At 52.6% G+C, this 19,228-nt stretch overlaps 1 protein-coding gene across 3 annotated transcripts in view; it reads right to left on the reverse strand.

Moving 5' to 3' along the window:
- The window catches only part of PAX7 (paired box 7), a 112,664-nt gene that overhangs the window by 49,075 nt on the left and 44,361 nt on the right, over window positions 1–19,228 (reverse strand). For all 3 annotated transcript variants that reach the window (XM_050982621.1, XM_050982619.1, XM_050982620.1), the window contains exon 5: window positions 10,566–10,765. In XM_050982621.1, coding sequence (XP_050838578.1) covers window positions 10,566–10,765 — 200 coding nt within the window. The remainder of the gene's footprint in view (window positions 1–10,565; window positions 10,766–19,228) is intronic.

The following is a 19,228-nucleotide window of genomic DNA, read 5'->3' on the forward strand; positions in this document are numbered from 1 at the left end:
AAATATTCCAAAAGGTCAGCTGAGGGCTGTTCCCAGTTGGAGAAAGGGAATTCTGCCTCAGGACACCCCAAATATTCCAAAAGGTCAGCTGAGGGCTGTTCCCAGTTGGAGAAAGGGAATTCTGCCTCAGGACACCCCAAATTTTCCACAGGGTCAGCTGAGGGCTGTTCCCAGTTGGAGAAAGGGAATTCTGCTTGTTCAGAATATCCCAAATATTCCGTGGGGGATTCCAAGGGGATTTTGCTGGGTCAGGGCCTCTCCACAGAGGAGAGGAGAGGGCATTGCCCACCCTACCGAAAACTGGAATTCGAGGGGTGCAGAGGAGTTTTAGGGAGGAGCAGGAGCTGGGGAGAGCCCTGGGATATTCCCTGCTCCACCCTTCCAGGTGGGATCCCCTAAACCCACACGGCAGCACAGCGGGGACATCTCCTCTGCTGCCTGTGACACCAGGGGCGGGGGGGCACCACCGAGGGGATTCCTGAGAGGACAGGGAGAAAATTCCCAGCAGGACCCACAGATCTGGGGCCCATTTGGGGTTTTTTCTGCTGTCCCTGCTCCGGTTCAGTGCTCAGCCTCTTCCTCAGGCGGGTGATGTGGAGGAGATAAATATGAAATATGAAATATGAAATATTCCATTTTAAACCAGGTTAGTGGAGCAGAACAAATGGCTCCTCACAAATGAGATTATCCAGGGAATTCAGCCTGAATTTCTGCCGGCACATCCCAGCTCCTGGAGGTGGCAGCTGTTTGTAGGATTTCAGTGAACAGGTGAGTCGGGTTTTTTTTGGGGGAAACCACCTGGTTTTGGTTAAACAAACCCTTGTGAGCAGGGGAATATTTCACTGGGGCATTGGTTCCTCCAGGGCTGCAGTGTTCCTTAAAAACTTCCTCAAGGGAATGGGATGGAGGGGAGTGGGATAACAGGGAATGGGATAAAGGAGAGTGGGATAGAGGGGAATTGGGATGGGGGAATGGGATAACAGGGAATGGGATGGAGGGGAGTGGGATTAGAGGGAATGGGATTGAGGGATAGGGGGAATGGGATGGGGGTGGGATATAGGGGAGTGGGATAAAGGGGAGTGTGATGGGGGGAATTGGGATGGGGCAATGGGATGACAGGGAGTGGGATAGAGGGAAAGGGATAACAAGGAATGGGATAGGGGGCAATGGAATAGGAGGGAATGGGATAGAGGGGAGTGGGATGGGGGGAGTGGGAAAAAGGAGAGTGGGATGTGGGGGAATGGGATAACGGAATAGGATAGCGGGGAATGGAATAGGAGGAGTGGGATAGAGGGGAATTGGGATAGAGGGAATGGGATAGGGGGGGAATTGGATAACAGGGAATGGGATGGGGGAATTGGGATAGAGGGGAATTGGGATGGGGAAATGGGATAGGGGGGAATGGGATAGAGGTTCCACTCCCAGGGGAGCCATCCTAAAGCCAGGCTGAAGCTCCCAGCACCAAGCCCTGCCCTGCTGCAGCTTTACCCCTCAGCACAGAATTAACAATATTTATTATTAAAATACTATTCCCAGGGAACAAAGCAGCTTTTGGCTACTGTTTGCCATCAGTGCTTGGCAGCTCCAATTTTACAGGTTCTGTTTGCCAGGGGTGATTTCAGCTGGCAGAGGAGATGCTGCTGAAATCAAAGATAAACTTTATATAAATTATAATTTATATTAAATATAATGAAATAAAAACTTTAAACCCATCTCTGTGTTTTGCTTCTCTGATTATCCCTAACCCTGTAAAGAAACAAAAAAGTATTCTAAAAATTTTACTCAAGTTCCTATTACTCCTTCTTCTAATTACTGTTAATAAATTTTTCTTGATACCCTTTTAAAACTTTAAACCTGTTTTACCTTTCTCCTAATCCTACCTCACAACAAAAAATAAATACATTATTAATCACCCCCTTGGCATGGGTGATTTCAGCTGGCAGAGGAGATGCTTCTAAACTCAAATTTAAACTTTATATACATTATTATAATTTATATCTATAAAATATAAATAACATGTTAAAATATAAATAAAATGTTATATTAAATATAAAAAAATAGAAACATTATATTAACCACTATAATTTATAATAAATCTAAATAAAATAGAAGCATTATATTAATTATTTTAAGTTATATTAAAAATAATTAAATATAAACTTTAAACCCATCCCTGTGTTTTGATTCCCTGATTATCCCTGGGCCTGAGCTGGCACCTGGGGAAGGTGACAAACACCAGGAAGGGCTGGGTGCTGTGAGAAAGCTGCAATATTTGATCAATATTTTATCGATATTTCATCAATATTTTATCGATATTTTATCAATATTTTATCGATACTTTATCAATATTATTTTTCTCCTAGCAACCAGACTCTGACACTTCAAGAGCTGCCCCAGCCAGCTTTGACCTTGGCCCCTGGAGCTGCAGGAGGTGTCAGGGGCAGGTTCTGGGGCTGCCTGGCTCAGCCAGGCCGGGTTTAGCAGCACCTCCAGCCCTGCCACCCAGCTCTCCTCTGCCAAGAAAAGCTCAGGGAAAAGCTTCAGTGGCTCCAGGATTAAAACCTGGCCCAGCAAAGCCTGGTCCTGATTGTGGGGAACCTTCGCAGTGCTGAGCCCATGAACCAGCCCCTGTCCCTGGGGAGGGCACAGCCTCGGCCTCTGCAGCCTGACTGGGCTTTGCTGGGCTGGAACCCGAGCTTTGGGATGGGAGCACGGAGATTTGGGTCCCTGCCTGGCTGGGGAGGAGTTTTTGGGGCAGAAGTTGTGCTGCTGAAAGCCCTGGGGGGCCCTGTTTGGTTTGGGGCCGATGGGACAGACCCTGCTGCCCTGAATGGGGGCAGCCCCGTGGGTCTGGGGGGCTGTGGCACTCACAGCTGCTGAGTTTGACATCCTCTGAATTTCATATCCTCTGAATTTCACAGCCTCTGAGTTTGACAGCCTTTGAATTTCACATCCTCTGAATTTCACATCCTCTGAATTTCACATCCCCTGAACAATCCCTTTGCCCAGGATTTTTCTCCTGGGAAGCCAAGGAGCCTCAGAGAAAAGGAAAACAATTCTGATCTCATTTGTTTCTCCTGTGCTGTGCTCACATGTGGAATGTGTTTGGGGATTGTTCACCCAGAGGGGATGGTTTGATTAGACTCCAGTGTGAGTTGGTTTCACTCTCTGGCCAACCAGGGCCAGGCCGTGTCAGACTCTGGAGGGAGTCACGAGTGTTCATTAAATCTTTTTATCATTCTGTAAGTGTCCTTTCTGTATTCTTTAGTATAGTTTAGTATTCTTTAATATAATATAGTTAATAAAGTAATAAATGAGCCTTCAGAGGGCATGGAGCCAGATCCATCACTGATGGAGCCAGATCCATCACTCATGGAGCCAGATCCATCACTCATGGAGCCAGATCCATCACTCATGGAGCCAGGTCCATCACTCATGGAGCCAGATCCATCACTCATGGAGCCAGATCCATCCTCATGGAGCCAGGTCCATCCTCATGGAGCCAGATCCATCACTGATGGAGCCAGATCCATCCTCATGGAGCCAGATCCATCCTCATGGAGCCAGATCCATCACTCATGCAGCCAGATCCACCATCCCTGCCTGCCTCGGGGGTCCCTGCCAGTACAACAGTCTGGGGAGCCAGGAAACACAAACTGGGGCTCCTCCAGGGCTTTGGCCTCTGGAAAACCCAACCATTCCCACCCCTGCCGGGCACCAGGGGCTCAAGGACTCACCCAGGGGCTCAGGGACTCACCCAGGGGCTCAGGGAAAGGCAGGACAGCACAAACAGCCAGAGCAGGCAGCTCCAAGGTTCCTATCCCGGCACAAAATCTGGGATTCGATCTAAAATCCGTTTTACTGACCCCAGAGGATCCCATTCCATGGGTGAAGGGATCCTCTGGGATCAGGAAAATTGATCCTCCGTGCCTCAAAGGAGGATCCTCCATCCCTCAGAGGAGGGACTCAGGCTCCAGGGAGCATTTTCTGCTGTGGAATTCTCCCTTTGGGTCGCGGGTTCCCTGCCCCACACCTCCTAAACAAGCTGGCCCTACAGACCCTCAGGATGATCCCATTCCCATTCCCACACCTCCCACCAGCCCAGGGTGCTCCAAGCTGGCCTTGGGCACTTCCAGGGATATCCAGCTGCTCTCCCAGGGCCTGCCCAGCTCACAGCCAGGAACTTCCTCCCAAAATCCCACCTAAACCTTCCCTCCTCCAGGGAATTCCCATCCCCATTCCCATCCCTATTCCCATTCCCCATTCCCATCCCCATTCCTCTCTCCTCTCACCCCAGGCCCTCCACAAAGGAATTCAAATTCAGGCAATTGATCCCTGCCTGAAGCTCAGGTGGGGAAAGGTTTTCTGCTGGATCTTGCAGCTCCTTCCCATGGAAAAGGGAATTTCTCGGTGTGGTAAATGCAAATGCAAATGGAATGTTAGGGAACAAAAAGGTATTCTAAAAATTTCATTCTAATTCTTATTGCTCTTTCTTTTAATTACTAAATAATATATTTATTATTTTTAAAATTTTAATTAATTAATTTAGTTAGTTTTATAATTTATTAATTTAAAATTTTTAAACCTATTTTACCTTTCTCCTAATCCTACCTCACAACAGAAAATAAATATCTTAGTAATTAACCAACTCTGAAGCCACCCCTGGAATTCCTTTTGTGGGGCTGAGGTGCTGCAGCCCTGAAGCACCGAAAATCCAAATTTCTGTGGAATGCTCCCAGATCCCAGAATTGCTCCAAGGCTTTTTATCACCCCGGGGTGATGCTGAGGAGCCAAAACCACTCTCTGGAGGTTTTTTGGGAGGAGAAATTTTGGCTGATTTTTTGGATGTAAAATTTCAGAGCCTTCAATCCCTGGCTCAATCACAGCACTGGGAGAAGAAGAAGAATATTTGGAAATATCCCCTCTGCACCTGGGAATATTTGTGGAAAAATATTGGAGAAATCTCTGAGTTGGAAGTGGATAATTTGGGCAGTTTGGTTTTACTTCCCATTTCTTCCTGCCGGTGAAATAACAGAAATAAACAGCGAGGGCTGTTGGAAACCCACCCTAAAAATGGAACAGCTTTGGGAAAACCGCTCCACAATCCCTGGACATCCTGGGATTGTCCAGGACAGGGATTAATCCCGGCTCCCCAGCCCCGCGGCTGCTGGCCCTGGTGGCTTTTGTGACACGGGCATCGCTTGGAGAGGTCATTTCTACACCTACAGAAGAATCCCCCGCCCAAAGGATTTTCCTGCAGAAATCCACCCCACAAACAAATTCCCCATTGTTTACGGGAAATGGATTGTTCTGGGAAAAAGTCCCTGCACCAGGAATGCCAGGGAGAAAAGCTTCAAAGTTGTCACAAAATCCCTCTTAAAGGTTTTTTTTTTTTTTCCCCACATCAGAACTTTGATATAATCCGTGAGATAATCACAAAACCGGGTGAAAAATCCCAGAAAACAGCCAAGATCAAAATCAAAGCTCCCACTACAGGAACGGAGAGCATTCCTGTTAATTCCCTAACGCCCGGGACACTCGCGGATTGTTTTCTGGCAGGGAGGGAGGGAAGGGAGCTCACAGAGGGGTGAGAATTCCTCCAGGACTTCCCTGAGTCAGGACATCGCCTCGCACAGCGACAAATCCCTGGAATTCCCACGGAAATCCGCGCGGGCTCATCCCTGGCTCGGCTCAGCCTGGGATTAACCCGCTCACACTCATCCCCTGCAAGGCTGAGCTGGAATGCGCGTCCCAAACACCCAAACACCGCCGTGACCCGGCCGGAACCCGCTCGGCCTCCCGGGACCTGCGGGAAACCGGAGCCGCCGCGGCTGCCCCGGCCCCGTCCGGCCGGCGGGGTGTGTGAGCTGTCAGCGCGTCCGAGCCCCGCTGATCCCGGGGCTGATCCCGACAGCTGCGCGCCCGCCGGGCTCCGCGCCCGCCGCCACCCGCGGACACTGCCCGCGGCTCCCCGGGGCGCGGAACGGAGAGGGAACGGGAACGGGAACGGGAGCGGGAACGGGAATGGGAACGGGAGCGGGAGCGGGAGCGGGAGCGGGAACGGGAACGGGAGCGGGAACGGGAACGGGAGCGGGAGCGGGAGCGGGAACGGGAACGGGAGCGGGAGCGGGAACGGGAGCGGGAGCGGGAACGGGAGCGGGAGCGGGAACGGGAGCGGGAACGGGAGCGGGAGCGGGAACGGGAACGGGAGCGGGAACGGGAGCGGGAGCGGGAACGGGAGCGGGAACGGGAGCGGGAACGGGAACGGGAGCGGGAACGGGAGCGGGAGCGGGAACGGGAACGGGAGCGGGAACGGGAGCGGGAATGAGAACAGGAGCGGGAACGGGAGCGGGAACGGGAGCGGGAATGAGAACAGGAGTGGGAACGGGAGCGGGAACGGGAGCGGGAATGAGAACAGGAGTGGGAACGGGAGCGGGAACGGGAGCGGGAGCGGGAACCGGAACGGGAGCGGGAATGAGAACAGGAAAGGGAACGGGAACGGGAGCGCTGGGATGGGGACAGCGAGCGGCCCCCGAGGCTCACCCTCCACCAGAGAGGGGCAGGGAGAGAGGGAAAAATAAATCCCCTTGGAATTGCCCAGGGAGTGTCAAAGGGGGATTGCAGCACGGGAATAGGAGTGGGAATGGGAATGGGAATGGGAATGGGAATAGGATGCAGGAAGAGGAATAGGAACAGGAACAAGAATAGGAATAGGATGCAGGAACAGGAACTGGAATAGGAATAGGAATAGGAATTGGAGGCAGGAATAAGAATAGGAACAGGAATAGGAATAGGAATAGGAACAGGAACAGGAACAGGAACAGGAATAGGAATAGGAATAGGAATAGGAACAGGAACAGGAATAGGAATAGGAATAGGAATAGGAATAGGAATAGGAATAGGAACAGGAATTGGATGCAGGAAGAAAGCCACCCCCGAGCTGTGATCCAGGGGATGAGTGGAACAAGGACCAGATGTGGGGCAGCTGCTCTTCTGTCCCTGTCTGGGGTCACAAACCCCTCTGTGCCTCTGCCCCCACCCCACACGTGGAGCTCTGGGATGAGGAGGATGGGCAGACGTTGGCGAGGCCCTTCATGGAGTCATGGAATGAATCATGGAATGAGTCATGAAATGAATAATGGAATGAATCCCGGGGTGGTTTGGGTTGGAGGGACCTCAAAGCCCCTCCTGTCCCACCCCCTGCCATGGCAGGGACACCTCCCACTGTCCCAGGCTGCTCCCAGCCCCATCCAGGGATCCAGGGGCAGCCACAGCTGCTCTGGGAATGCTGGGCCAGGGCCTGCCCACCCTCACAGGGAGGAATTTCTCCCAGATATCCCATCTGAACTGTCCCTCTTCTAATTTAGAGCCATTCCCCCTTGTCCTGTCCCTCCATGCCTCATAAACAAGCCCTGCTCTGAGCTGGCCCTGCTGCATTGGAGCCATTTTTAACCCAAAACTCAACTCTTGGCTTAAAAACTCAGTCAAGACAGCAGAGAGCCCCTGAGGTGGGGGGAGAGTCCCTGCTGGATGTGCCCACGTGGGTTTATCTCTGTGTGGAGCTATATATTTTTTTAAGTTTTTTTGCTCAAGATCTTGGCTGAGCAGTGTTTGCAGATCCCGAGAGCCGGAGGAGGACCAGCCCTGATATCCAGAAAATCAGGTGGTGGGAAGGAGCTGCCGGTGCCAGGCTGCTGGGATGAGAAAGGCAGCAGGAATGTGCCTCTGAGAGCAGCTGCTGCACAGCCCTGGCAGGAGCCTCCTCACCCAGGGCCTGGGAGAAGGGAGGGATTGGGAGATCCCAGCTCGGGACAAGGAAAAAGGGCATTGTAAAATCAATTTATGGGGTTTTTTCAGTTGTCCTTCCTCCCTCTGCTCTCCCAGATCCTTGGGAAAGGTTTGTGCTCTCCCTGGTGTTTTGGGGCTCTTCCTTTCCTCTTCAGTGTCCCTCGTGCCCCATCCCATGGTGTTCCCTAAACTCTGCTCGCCCTCAAAATCCCATTTTTTCCATTATTTACCACAGGAACACCCATTTTCCATCCCCTGCATGACAGCTTGAGCCCACCTACACAATTAGGGCAAAAACATGCAAAACAAAACGGGGGAATTCACACATTCCAACCCTGGGTGGCTTCATTCCCTAATGAGCCACTTTCCCAGGCTCCAAACATCCCTGAGCCCACACGGCCACCAAATCCACACTTCTGAACTCCCTGGGCCGAGATCAAAGTCAGGCCAGCCTAAATCGTGCTGGATTTCCTTTTCCAGTCTCCACAGCCAAGTCTAGAGGGATGATGGCTCCAGGAAAATCCAGGATTTCCCAGGAGGAAGCTGCAGGGAGGTGACAGCACCTGGTGCAGTGCTGGGAGTGCTGGACAATTCTCTGGGAAAAATCCTTAACCTGGAGTGGGCGACACCCCCATTCCCAGGAGGGGAAAACCCAAACCCCAAAACATGGGAGGGGAAAACCCCAAAACTCCAAGGCAGTTCCTGGGTGAGCGCATCCCTATCCTGACACCCCCAGGAAAACCCAGCCCGGATTCCTTTGGAAAAGGCCATTTTCCTTTGGAAATGCTCTTTTTCCTTTGGAAAAGCCCATTTTCCTTTGGAAAAGATAATTTTCCTTTGGAAATGCTCATTTTCTTTTGGAAAAGCCCATTTTCCTTTGGAAAAGCCCGTTTTCTTTGGAAGAGCTCATTCCAGGAGCGTTTTTCCAGCAGCAGAGAGCCGGGAGAGCCCTTTCCCTGCTCCTGCAGTGCCCGGGATTCCTGCTGGGAGCACGGATGGCGGGGGTCCCCATCTCACTGCTGTAACCCTCCCCAGTCCCCACTCCCCAGTCCCCAATCCCTGCCCCTTCCCAAGGGATTCCATTCTCCCCGATCCTGGTGCTGTTTGCACACACCCTTTATGTGGGACTGTGTGCCGCTCCCACCAGGGCCATTCATCGTGTCCATGTCAGAATTCCCGGCTCCAAACCCTCCCTTCCCACTCCTCCCCTCTCCTGCTCTCCCTCCCCCCCGCCCTTGTTGTGCTCTCTGGAGATCCAAGGAGGGGAGGAATAAAAATCCCCCAAAACTTGTTTGAAAATTCACAGGCGGAACTTGCAAACGTCGCAGAATCCGATCTGCTCCGCGGGGCCAGGCTGGGAAATGTGGGATTGCTCCAGCTGGGAATAACCCCCCTGGGCCTTCAAGAGATGGCCTCCAAGAGAAAATGCCAAACTTTGGCTGCCAGTCCCAACGGGGATGCAAACCCTGCAGCTGGCACCGCTGCAGGGGCCAAATCCAGAGGGCCTCCCTGAATCCGTGGGAATGCGGACAAGTTGGACGGGACCCGAGAGTCAGGGCTGCGTTTGAGCTCGGCTTCCGCCTTGGAGCCGCCTCATTCCCAGCTCCTCTCCCAGGGGAGGTGATGCCTAAAGAGCTTTGGGTTTTCCCCATGATCCACAGCTCTGTGGGGCGCCATCCCAGAGTCACGTAGCTCCTGGTGGTTTTCCTACACTTTCCCCAAGAATCCAGGACAATAATTCACCTCCTAACGCATCCCTAAAGTGCTGCCAGGCCGTATTTCCAAGAAGAACATTTTGGTTTCCAACCACAATCTGAGAAGAAAATGGGGCCAAGAAGCCCTTGGGGCTGACACGGGGTGAACTCCTGGGACAACGGAACACCCCGTGGTACCAGTCAGAAATCCTAATTGATCACCCTTATCCAGTTACAGGGATCCCACAACAGGGTGTGTCCATGCCCGGCTGGAAGCCTCCAGTATAGATCTGCTTGAATTTGATTGACTGAACCCCGTTCAAGGAAAGGTTTTGCTCTGTTAAGATGAAGCAGCGAAGGAGCAGCCATGTTCTGGGCTGGGAGAGCGGGGTTAGGCTGGGCTGTGCGGGGTTAGGCCAGGGAGAGCGGGGTTAGGCTGGGCTGTGCGGGCTTAGGCCAGGGAGAGCGGGGTTAGGCCGGGCTGTACGGGGTTAGGCCAGGGAGAGCGGGGTTAGGCCGGGCTGTACGGGGTTAGGCCAGGGAGAGCGGGGTTAGGCTGGGCTGTGCGGGGTTAGGCCAGGGAGAGCGGGGTTAGGCTGGGCTGTGTGGGGTTAGGCCAGGGAGAGCGGGGTTAGGCTGGGCTGTGCGGGCTTAGGCCAGGGAGAGCGGGGTTAGGCTGGGGAGCATGGGGTTAAGCTGGGGAGAGTGGGGTTAGGCTGGGGAGTGTGGGGTTAGGTTGGGGTGCACATGGTTAGACTGGGGAGTGCAGGATTAGGCTGGGGAGCATGAGGTTAGGCTGGGGAGAGCGGGGTTAGGCTGGGTTGAGCAGGGTTAGGCCAGGGAGAACGGGGTTAGGCTGGGTTGAGCAGGGTTAGGCCAGGGAGAGCGGAGTTATACTGTGTTGAGCGGGGTTAGGCTGGGCTATGCAGAGTTAGCCTGGGGTGCACAGGGTTAGGCTGGGGTGCACAGGGTTAGGCTGGGCTGCACAGGGTAAGCCAGAACATGCAGGGTTAAGCCAGGGCTGCACAGAGTTACTCCAGGGAGCACTTAGACCGGGCCGCGCGTGGTTAGGCTGGGCCTTACCTGCACGCGGGCCTCGGTGAGCTTGGTGCGCTGGGCCAGCTCCTCGCGGGTGTAGATGTCGGGGTAGTGGGTCCTCTCGAAGGCCTTCTCCAGCTCCTCCAGCTGCTCCGCCGTGAACGTGGTGCGGCTGCGGCGCTGCTTCCGCTTCAGCGGCAGGTCCGGCTCCGACTCCACGTCCGAGCCCTCGTCCAGGCGGTTCCCTGGGGAGAGGGGGAACGTGGCCATCAGGGGAGGGGCTCAGTGCCAGGGAAAAATACTGGAACACAAACCCTGAGAGGAACCCCCGAGGGAGCTGGGGGTGCTCAACCTGCAGAAAAGGAGACTTAGGGGTGCCCCCATCACTCTCACAGCTCCTGAAAGGTGCCTGTGCTCAGCTGGGGATGGGCTCTGTCTCCAGCAGCACTGACACACCCAGAGCTCACAGCCTCAGGCTGCACTAAGGGAAATAGAGGTTGGATATTTTGAAAAGTTTATTATGGAAAGAGTGATAAAGTTCTGGAATTGTCTGCTCGGGGAGGTGTTGGAGTCCCCATCCCTGGGTGTGTTTAACAGAGCCTGGATGTGGCACTGGGTGCCAGGGTCTGGTTGAGCTCTTGGGGCTGTGTTGGACTCCGTGATCTTGGAGGTCTCTCCCAACCCTGTGATTCTGTGAATTCTGTAAAGAGCCCAGCAAAGCCAGCAAAATAAAGCTTGGAATTATGTTCTGATGTGGGAATCTTCCAATGCGGGAATCAGAAAAACAGAAACTTCCACAGCCACTGAAGGGTTTGATCTGCAGCCTTAGAAAAAGGCTGTACATTAGATTAATGTAAACATAGATTAATTAGATTAATGTAAATTAGATTAATGTGAAAAGGCTGTATATTATATTAATGTAAAAATATACACAGACATTAAGTAGAAAAATCATAAACTCTGTTTCTAGAGTAGTAAGAATATGCCTTAAGTGCTAAACTATTGCTAAAATGATGAGTTTATAATGTAGGAGTGTAGTTATATGGAGAAAGCAAAGAGTTTAGAAGTTATAATAGAATATTATAACTATAAAACTATATTCTATAGATTAGAATATAACTGTGTATTCTATATAGTAGAATATAACTATATATTCTATAGATTAGAATATAACTGTACATTCTATAGATTAGAACATAACTGTGTATTCTCTATATAAGAATATGTGTATATGTGTGACAACAGCCTATTGGGCAAAAGTAGCCGCAGTGCAGCAAAATCCAATAAAAGTGATAAGTTGGAAAAACAAACTTTGTGACATCTGTCCATTAGATTATAAAACTGTAGATTGTCTTGTAACAAAGGATTTGTGGCTACTCTAGAGCTATGGCTGGCTACTTGCTCTCATGAATCTCAGAACCTTTGATGTTTATCTGAGCAATAAATCATTCCTAGCCCCAAAGTGTCCCATTGCTTCATTAGCAGCAGGGTTAATAACCTCATTTGGGTTGGAAAGGCCTCAAAGTCCATCCAGTGCCACCCCCTGCCATGGGCACGGACACCTCCCACCATCCCTGGGCACCTCCAGGGATTTGGGGCTGCCACAGCTTCTCTGGGAAACCCATTCCAGGGTGGAATTTCTTCCCAATATATAAGAAAAGGAGTCCCTCAATTCCACAGCCAGGGAAATCCTGGAATCCCAGTCCTTTAATTCCACAGCCACGGGAACCCTGGAATCCCAGTCCCTGTCCCCACAGCCATGGGAACCCTGGAATCCCACTGCCACGGGAATCCTGAGTCCCAATCCCTCAATCCCACAGCCATAGGAACCCTGGAATCCCAGTCCCTTTCCCCACAGCCTTGGGAATCCTGGAATCCCAGGCTGGTTTGGGCTGGGAAGGACCCTAACTCTCATCCCATTCCACCCAGTCCATAGGGACACCTTCCACTATCCCAGGCTGCTCCAAGCCCTGTCCAGCCTGGCCTTGGGCACTTCCAGGGATGAGGAATTTCCAGTTTCCCTGTCCCATGGACAGAGCATCCACTCTTTTTATCCTGTTTATGGCATTTGCTACCATTATTTCCCCCCACATTGCAAAGAAAACCTTGGGAAATCAAAACTTCTCACAGGAAAAGGGGAGCTCATAGTCCCTGATCCAAATTGTTTCAGAGAAAAGAACTGCCAGTGCTTGGCTTCTTTCAAGGAATTTCACTTTTCCTTGGATATTCCCATTTCAGAGTTGCCCATTTTGCCCCGAAAAAGGCAAGAATTGAAACGCTGTCAACAAATGATGTGCTGCCCAATTTCCTCCTGTGTTTTATCGAGGGTTGGGCTTGGAGAGTTCAGTTTTTAAAACTTGGGAAGGAAAAGAAAGAGGAATAATTGGGAATTTTTACAGATGGGAAAACCCCTTCCAGCTCGACACTGCTGGAGGTTGGGCTGCCCACAGGAGACAGCTCAGCGCTTCAGCTCCCAAATTCCCTCTGGAATTAAGGCACCACCCAGTCCTTCCCCAGTGTTTAATCAGTCACTTATTCCTCCACCTGGACTTTTCCCTTTCCCTTCTCCCTGCCTGGATCCCAGCACCAGGCGTGGCCTCCTGAGGCTCTGGTGACCCAGCTGGAATAAATAAACCCAGGTCTGCCCCACGTTTTTGGCTGGAGATCAAGCAGAAGGCCCCCCATGGGTATCCCCAGGTCCTCTGCGGCTTTTGGAGGAGCTGGAACTCCAATGCTGGAGCAATCCCGGGCTCCAGAGATGATCCATGTGGGGGCTGTGGGTTCCCTGTGGGGTGCAGATGTTGATTTTGGAGGGTCTCAGCCAGGCTACCAAATGTGCCCCCAGTCCAGGGCAGCAGAGAAGGGACAATGTGACACGGGAAACCTGCGAGCTGGGGACAGCTCTGGCCCTGCCACCTCTTCCTTCTTTCCCAGGAAAACAGGGGATTCACTGGATTAATTGATTTTTTCCCTTCCCCAGCCTGGCTGTTTTTTTCCGCAGGAGCCACCCAGCCTCGCTGAGAGCCAGAACCAAATCGTGCTCACAGCAAAGCCCTTTTTCTTTCAGGCGAACCTTTGCTAATTTAGGATTAAAGCAGGGCTTACATAAGCTCAGCTTGACCATAAAGTTCCCTCAAATCTCTAACCGTGTTTTCCAGCCTATTTTTTCCCCCCTTTTTTGTTCGGCTCCTATATTATCATCACCCAAAAATCTGCTTTTCTTCTTGGCAGCGCTGGGAGCTGCAGCTGTGGCTGCCGACAGCTGCTGGGGGTTTGAGGGCTGGGAGGCACCGATCCCCCCGGGCCGCCTCGTTTGTACTGAGATCACCACAAAAAGCCCCTGCATTCCTGACAAAATTCCTTTTATGTCCCGGGGCTTGTGGGACCTCGGAGAAGGTGCTGGATCCAGGGGAGCTCTGCCCCAGGGGTTGTTTTTGGAGGAAAAACGTCCCTTGGAAAGGTTTTCCCTCCTTCAGGCTCTGGCATCCCGTTAAATGCCTTAAACATGCTCAGCCTTCAGATCCAAACCCTTCGATTTCTGAATTTCTCCCCCCAAAATCAGTGAGAAATTCCCTGATGGCTTCAGAGGGGCAGCAACTGCCCCACATTGTAAAGATCCTAAAGTAAAATATCCTCAAAAATTTCCAAGTTCTCCCACGCGTCGCCAGAATTTGTTCCTAAACGGGATTTTTGGGATTTGTCCACTCCCAGGGAAGGTCTGGGGTCTCCAGGAGAAGGAACATCTGTTCTTGAGAACAGCAAGGCTGCACATCTGGGCCCCAGATGATGCGGGGCAGGTAGGAGCCCGCACATCTGGGCCTTGGAGGAGCGAAGGCACATCTGGAAAGTTCCAGCACATTCCCTGAAGCTCCTCAGTGGAGCTGCTCCATCACCAATGAGCTCGGCTGCTCCTCCCATCCCACTCCTGGGATCCAGAGCTCCCAGGGCCAGCAAAACCCACCCGGGAAAGGATCTGTGCCAAATTCCACCTGGGAAGAGAAACCCCACTGTCGCCACATTTCTCCTCGCAGAGAAAAGCGAGGCTCAGTTCTGCCCAAGAATATTCCTGGGTTTCACATTCTCTGAGCCTCAGAGAAAGGAAAAACCATTCTGATCTCATTTGCTGCTCCTGTGTTTGTTCACAAGTGGGATGCACAGTGGAAGATTGTTTACCTGAAGGGAATTGATAACCGGATTCTGGTGTGAATGTTTGGATTCTCTGACCATTGGATCCAGGTGTGTGTGGGGACTGTGGGCTGGCACTCGTGAGATCAGAGCAGTTGGTGTGTGCAGGGTTGAGTGCTTGGCAGATTCGGTTTAGATGTACTGTAATATAGTGTAATACAATATAGAATAATATAGTATAATAAAGTAATGAATTAGCCTTCTGATGAGATGGAGTCCTCCTTGTCATTTCCTCCTTCATCAGGGGTGAAAATATCCACCAGACCCCCCCAGCTCCCTTCCCCAGCTCCTGCTAAAGGACCCTGATTTGTCCGTGAGGTTTTGGGAAAGGACAAGGGATTGTCACCCTGTTTTGGGAAAGGACAAGGGATTGTCACCCTGTGTCCCCACCGTGGTGCTGATTTGGGGGTGAACAGGGTCGAGATAACCAGTCCCAAGGTCAGGATAAGCCTCTCCATTCCCAAGCTTCCCAACGGCTCCTGCCAGGCCTTATCCCTATTTCCCAGCCGTGCCAGAGCCAGCGGGAGCCATCCCCCACCCCAGTGACCCCGGGGGCCGGGAAGGGCTGGGAACAGCAGCCACAGCTCCCGATGCCAAGTGCCCGGCTCCAAGAGCCTGACCTCAAAGCTGGAACCGAGGAAAACTCCCAGGGAATGGCTGGGAGCAGCTGCTCCCAGCCGGAACAGCTGCTGCTGTCAGGCAGGGATGTGGGGAAGGACAGGGAATGTTTTCCAGCTGGGATGGGCTCCTGGCACATCCAGCACGCCCCATGAGCAGCTCCCTCAGCTCCCAGCCCCACAGGTCGTTCCCATTCCCAACCAGCTGCGATATCCAGGACAATCCATTCCCACGTTCTCCCCAGAGCTCCTGTGCTGTGTTTGCAGGGAATGCCCTGGCAAAGGCAGGAATGATGGATCTGGCTCCATGCTCTCTGAAGGCTCATTTAGTACTTTGTAATAATATATTATATTAAAGAATACTAGACTGTACTAAGGAATGCAGAAAGGATACTTACAGAAGGATAAAAAGATAACAATGAAAACCCCTGACTCTCTCCAGAGCCCTGACACAGCCTGGCCCTGGTTGGCCAGAGAGTGAAAACAGCTCCCAGCAGAATGCAATGGAACAATCACCTGTGGGTGAACAATCCCCAAACACATTCCACATGAGCACAGCACGGGAGAAGCAAATGAGACCAGAATTGTTTCCCTTTTCTCTGAGGCTTCTCAGCTTCCCAGGAGAAAAATCCTGGGTGAATGTGAATGCCACACTCCTGTGCCACTGGTTTTCCAAAGCTGGGGAGAATCCCAGGCTGGGGATTCAGCCCAAACTCAAACCCTTAATTTTTCCCAGCCCGTCTCTGCATGAGCGGTGACTGCCAGCAGCAGGAGCAGGGGGAGTCCCGAATTTTTTACCCAAATTTCCAGGGATTTTTGCAGCAGGAATGCCCTGGTGGTGTTTTAGCCTTGCTCAGCCTGCAAAGGGGAAGGGCCAGAAATTTCCAGCAGCACCTCCCTGGGTGGGAAGGATGAAGGATGGGAAGCAGCGGGCTGGCCGGCAGCAGCTCCACCGGGAGCTCATCCCGGGAAAGATTGACAGGAAAAGAGGAGGGAAAACCTCCCAGCAGGACAAGGCAAGGAACAGGGAAAACTGAGGGGAAAAGGGGAAACTGAAGGGAAAAAGGGGGGGGAACTGAAGGGAAAAGGGGAAACTGAAGGGAAAAGGGAAAACTGAAGGGAAAAGGGGAAACTGGAGGGAAAAGGGGAAACTGGAGGGAAAAGAGAAAACTGAAGGGAAAAGGGGAAACTGAAGAGAAAAGGAAAAATTGAATGGAAAAGGGAAAACTGAAGGGAAAAGAGAAAACTGAAGGGAAAAGGGGAAACTGAAGGGAAAAGGGAAAACTGAAGGGAAAAAAGAAAACTGAAGGGAAAAGGGGAAACTGAAGGGAAAAGGGAAAACTGAAGGGAAAAGAGAAAACTGAAGGGAAAAGGGGAAACTGAAGGGAAAAAGAAAACTGAAGGGAAAAGGGAAACTGGAGGGAAAAGGGAAAACTGAAGAGAAAAGGAAAAATTGAATGGAAAAGAGAAAACTGAAGGGAAAAGGGGAAACTGAAGGGAAAAGGGGAAGCCAGGAGAGACTGGAAAGCCAGGAGAGAAAGGAAAAGCCAGGAGAGAAGCATGTGGGTTACAGGACCCACTCTCATCCCGCTGTATTTGGGTTTTTTAGGAACAATTCCATTGTTTTTTCATCTCTTTTTCAGAATAACTGCTCTGCAGCTCAGAATGAAAAGCTCAAACCGCCCAAATCTCTTTGCTTTTTGAAAGAAATGGTGATTTCAGGAATAAAAAGGCAGAGCTTCATCCTGGGACGCAGTGGGAAGCTCTTCCCACTGCTCCGAGGGGGATATTCCAATGTCTGGGCAATTTTTGGGAGCCAAGGGGAGAATGTCCCCGTGGAGGGACGTGCTGAGGGTTTGTGTGGGGCACGGCCGAGTCCTGCACCTTCAGGAAGAGCTGGGAAAGGGAATAAACCCCGCTGGAGCAGCCGGAGCAGAGCGGGGAAAGGCGGCAAAGGGAAGCCTGGCCTTGTCCCGGGGCTCATTCCAGCCTGGGGAAATGTGGGAATTACAGCCCCAAACTCTGTTCCTGAGCAAAGCCGCGGGTCCAGCTTGGGGAGCAAGGAGCAGGAGCCTTTTGGAGGGGTTGGAAAGGAGCGGGAGGAGGCTGGAACTGGAGGAGGGCACCAGGAAAAGCCGCCTGCAGTCGGGGCCCTGTGTCCCCGTCCCCATTCCCGTCTCCTCCGCCTCCCGCCTCTCCAGCCGCAGCTCCCGGGCTCCTCTTGGCCCCGGAGTTAAATTAATCAGCAGGATTAGGAGGAGCCGGCCCCAGCGAGGCCCTCCAGGCTCAGCCTGAGCCCGGCGTGCTCCACAAGGAGCCGCTGGGAGCGGGATGGCAGCGCCGGGCGTGGGGGCGCATTCATCACGGGGATGGGCTGGGACGAGCGGAGCGGGGGCTGCTGGCGGGGGCTACCTCGGCCCGGTCCTCCCCTGCCCTCCCCTCCCCTCCCCTGCCCTGCCCTCCCTGCCAGCTGCGCCGCCCTGAAAACGAGCCGGGAGAGGTGGGGAGGGAGCGGGATTGGGGACAAAATGGGACTGGGGACAGAGCACAGGATTGGGGACACGGCACAGGATTGGGAAGGGAGCAGGACTGGCGAGGGAGTGGATTTAGGGATGCTGTGGGATTGGGGTTGGCAGGGCCATGACTGCACCCCTTGTGCTGCATTCAGTTGCAGAAAATTCCCCTGAAGCTGCTGCAACCACAGGGATGCTCCATAAATCCCACCTGGAGGTGGCTGCCTGGGATTTAATGGGATGAGGGAGGGAGGGAGGGAGGGAGGGAGGGAGGGAGGGAGGGAGGGAGGGAGGAAGGAAGGAAGGAAGGAAGGAAGGAAGGAAGGAAGGAAGGAAGGAAGGAAGGAAGGAAGGAAGGAAGGAAGGAAGGAAGGAAGGATCCCCTGTTCCAGACCTCTCCATCCAGCCCTGCCGTGGTGCACAGGGATCAGAGGGATGGAGCAGAGCAGCTCTCCAGGTGGGAAAGGCTGAGAAATTGGGAATGTTCAGCCTGGAGAGGAGGCTGAACTGTCCCAAAGCTCTGCAGTGACCTCCTTGGGGCCTTCCCTGGCCTGAAGGAGCCACAGGAAAGATGGAGAGAGAATTGCCAAGGGACAGGACACAGGGAATGTCTTCCCACTGCCAGAGAGGGGTTTAGGTGGGATACTGGGAAGGAATTCCCAGCTGTGAGGGAGCTGAGGCCCTGGCACAAGGTGCCCAGAGCAGCTGTGGCTGCCCCTGGATCCCTGGGAGTGTCCAAGGCCAGGCTGGACAGGGCTGGGAGCAGTCTGGGATGGTGGAAGGAGTCACTGCCATGGCAGCAGGATGGACCTGGATCCATTTTAAGCTGGTCCCAAGCCAAGTCAAGCCAACTCAACCCAACTCAAGCCAAGCCAAGCCAACACAACCCTACCCAACTCAATCAACACAACTCAACCAAAGCCAACCCAACTCAACTCCACCTAGCTCAACTCAACCAGACTCCACCCAACCCAGTCCAACCAAACCTAACCCTACCCTACCCTACCCAACCCAACTCAACTTAACCCAACCCAACTCAACTTAACCCAACCCAACTCAACCCAACCCAACCCAACTCAACCAAACCCAACTCAACTCCACCTAGCTCAACTCAACCAGACTCAACCCAACCCAGTCCAACCCAACCCAACTCAACCCAACCCAACCCAACTCAACCAAACCCAACTCAACTCCACCTAGCTCAACTCAACCTAGCTCAACCCAACCCAGTCCAACCCAACCCAACCCAGTCCAACCCAGTCCAACCCAACCCAACCCAACTCAACCCAACACAACCCAGTCCAACCCAACCCAACCCAGCCAATCCCATGATCATGGCTCAGATCCTCTCCTGGGCCCAGCCTGTGGGGCAGGAGGGAGGAATGTTTGGGAT

This window comes from Serinus canaria, chromosome 21 (assembly GCF_022539315.1).
Source record: "Serinus canaria isolate serCan28SL12 chromosome 21, serCan2020, whole genome shotgun sequence".
Classification (NCBI taxonomy): Eukaryota; Metazoa; Chordata; class Aves; order Passeriformes; family Fringillidae; genus Serinus; species Serinus canaria.